The 2,286-nt window shown below is 65.4% G+C and overlaps 1 protein-coding gene across 1 annotated transcript; it reads right to left on the reverse strand.

Annotated features, from left to right (window-relative positions):
- Positions 1-208: 208 nt before the first annotated feature.
- KCNF1 (potassium voltage-gated channel modifier subfamily F member 1) lies at positions 209-2,017 on the reverse strand. Its single transcript, XM_057742873.1, has one exon. The coding sequence runs from the start codon at positions 2,012-2,014 to the stop codon at positions 530-532; it is 1,485 nt and encodes a 494-aa protein (XP_057598856.1). The 5' UTR covers positions 2,015-2,017; the 3' UTR covers positions 209-529.
- Positions 2,018-2,286: the final 269 nt, after the last annotated feature.

A 2,286-nucleotide genomic window follows, 5' to 3' on the forward strand; every position in this document is an offset into this window, starting at 1 on the left:
CAGAAGGAAGCAGAAGCACAGAGCCTCCTGGAATGTGGCAAGGCTCCTTGGGCTGAACCCTACATACAATCCCTTCTTTAATTAGCCCTCAACTAAAAATAACCCCCCTGGGCTGCACACCGAGCCCCCGGGCCAGGCTGAGCCACATCTGGGAGTTGGAGGTGGGGGGGAGCAGCCAGCCTGTGACAGAACCTACAACACAGGTGGGTGCAGAGAGCAGGAGGCTTTATTGAAGGAGATACAGAACCGGGCAAGGGCTCCTGCCACCAGCCAGAACACGGCCTTCATCACCCCACACCGTCAGTGACTCCTGGACACCCCTCCATCCCCCCTGGCCCCCGGACAGCTGGCAACACGAAGGGATCTTACCCAGCCTCATCAGAGGTGCCCAAGAGGGCCTTCAGAGTTCTGTTCAGGAGAGGGTTGGGGAACAAAGGACAGCCCCTCCCGGGCAGTCACTGCCAGGCCTGTCACACCCGTCCATCCGTCTCTCCACCGGCCCAGTCCGTCTGTGCCTGGGCGGCCCTCATCACTTGCAGCTCTGGAGCCGGGTCCTGTGGTGCTTCTCCTCGGTCAGCAGGGGGATGAAGGTGTCGCTGTGGGAGATCTTCAGCCGGCTGTTCCAGTTTGGCCCCTCCTTCCCGGCGGGCTCTGGTGACAGGTTGTCCAGGTCAGCTCGGGAGCCCCCTGCCTTGCCCTCACCCGCACTGCTGGAGTTGAGCTCCATCAGCTCCAGCTCGTGCTTGGCCGCGGTTTCCAGGACTCGCTGCTTGTTGTAGTACCTGACGAAGTTGTTGATGATGGGGTGGATGGGCAGGGCAATGGCAATGACCCCACACAGGAAGCTGATGGCCGCGTTGAGCTTGCCCAGTGTGGTCTTGGGGTAGATGTCACCATAGCCGACCGTGGTCATGGTGATGATGGCCCACCAGAAGGACTGGGGGATGCTCTTGAACAAGGTCTCCGGGTGGCTCTGCTCCATGGTGTAGCCCAGGGCCGAGAAGACGAAGATGCCCACGGCCAGGTACATGAGCAGCAGCCCCAGCTCCTTGAAGCTGCGCTTGAGGGCGTAGGTGAGGGTCTGCAGCCCCGAGGAGTGGCGCGCCAGCTTGAAGATGCGGGCGATGCGCATGATGCGCAGGGCCTGCACCGCCTGCTGCACGTTGGTCAGCTCCATCATGCGCGCGCCCAGGTGCGTGAGCGTGAGGCTCACGTAGAAGGGGAGGATGGCCAGCACGTCCACGATGTTCATGAAGGACAGGGCGAAGTGCAGCTTGTTGGGCGAGGAGACGAGGCGCAGCAGGTACTCCAGCGTGAACCAGCCGATGCACGCCGTCTCCACGTTCTCCAGCGTCGGGTGCTCCACGCGATTGCCCTCGGCGTCCAGCACCTGCAGCTCGGGGATGGTGCCCATGCACATGACCACGGACGAGATGAGGATGAGCAGGAAGGACAGCACGGCCACCACCCGCGCCGGACACGAAGACTCCGGCTTCTCCAGGAACTTCCAGACGCACTTCTGGCAGCGCTGCCAGCGGCCCTCGGCCGTGTCCACGCCCAGGTCGTCCAGGATGAGCTGCACGCGGCGCGCGATCTCCTCCAGCTCCTCGCGCTTCTCGCTCAGGTGGCTCTTGCAGCAGTCGTCCAGGAACTTGAGGTCCACCTTCCAGAAGTCCATTTCGTTCTTGAAGCAGATGGGGCAGATGCCCTTCTTCATGTGGACCTCCCCAAAATAGTACACCTCAATGACACACTTGAACGCGTCCGGGTCCCTGTCGAAATAGAACTCACGCTTCCCGGGGTCGTAGTCGTCGCACAGGGAGAAGATGGTGTCGTAGCCCCCGGCCAAGCAGTTGATGAGCTCCGCCAGCCGGGTCTCGGGGTACTGGCTGAGGAGGTCTCCGTACAGCACCTGCCGCACGCCCCCCACGTTGACGACGATCTCGATGTCGTCGCCCGCCCGGGAGCCCTGGCTGCCCGGCTCCGGGAGGCTGCGCTCCCCGGCCCCGTCCATCCTCCCCGCGTGTGCCTGCGCGGCCTCGGCCCCGCGCCCTACCTCCGCCGCCAGGGGGTCCGGCGGGTCGCACCGGTGAGCGGCCCTCGGGGAAGCCGGGCCGGCGCCCGCCTGCCTGGAATCGCGGTCACAGCGGGCGGCAGCGGGCTGGGGCGCGCCGCGGGGGAGGCATGCACCCGGCGGCGGGGCTCCGGGCGGGCATCCGGGCGCCGGGGCGCGCCGGCGGGGGGCTCTCGCGGCCACCGGCCTCGCCCCGAGCACTCACCCCGGCT

This window comes from Hippopotamus amphibius, chromosome 7 (assembly GCF_030028045.1).
Source record: "Hippopotamus amphibius kiboko isolate mHipAmp2 chromosome 7, mHipAmp2.hap2, whole genome shotgun sequence".
NCBI lineage: Eukaryota > Metazoa > Chordata > Mammalia > Artiodactyla > Hippopotamidae > Hippopotamus > Hippopotamus amphibius.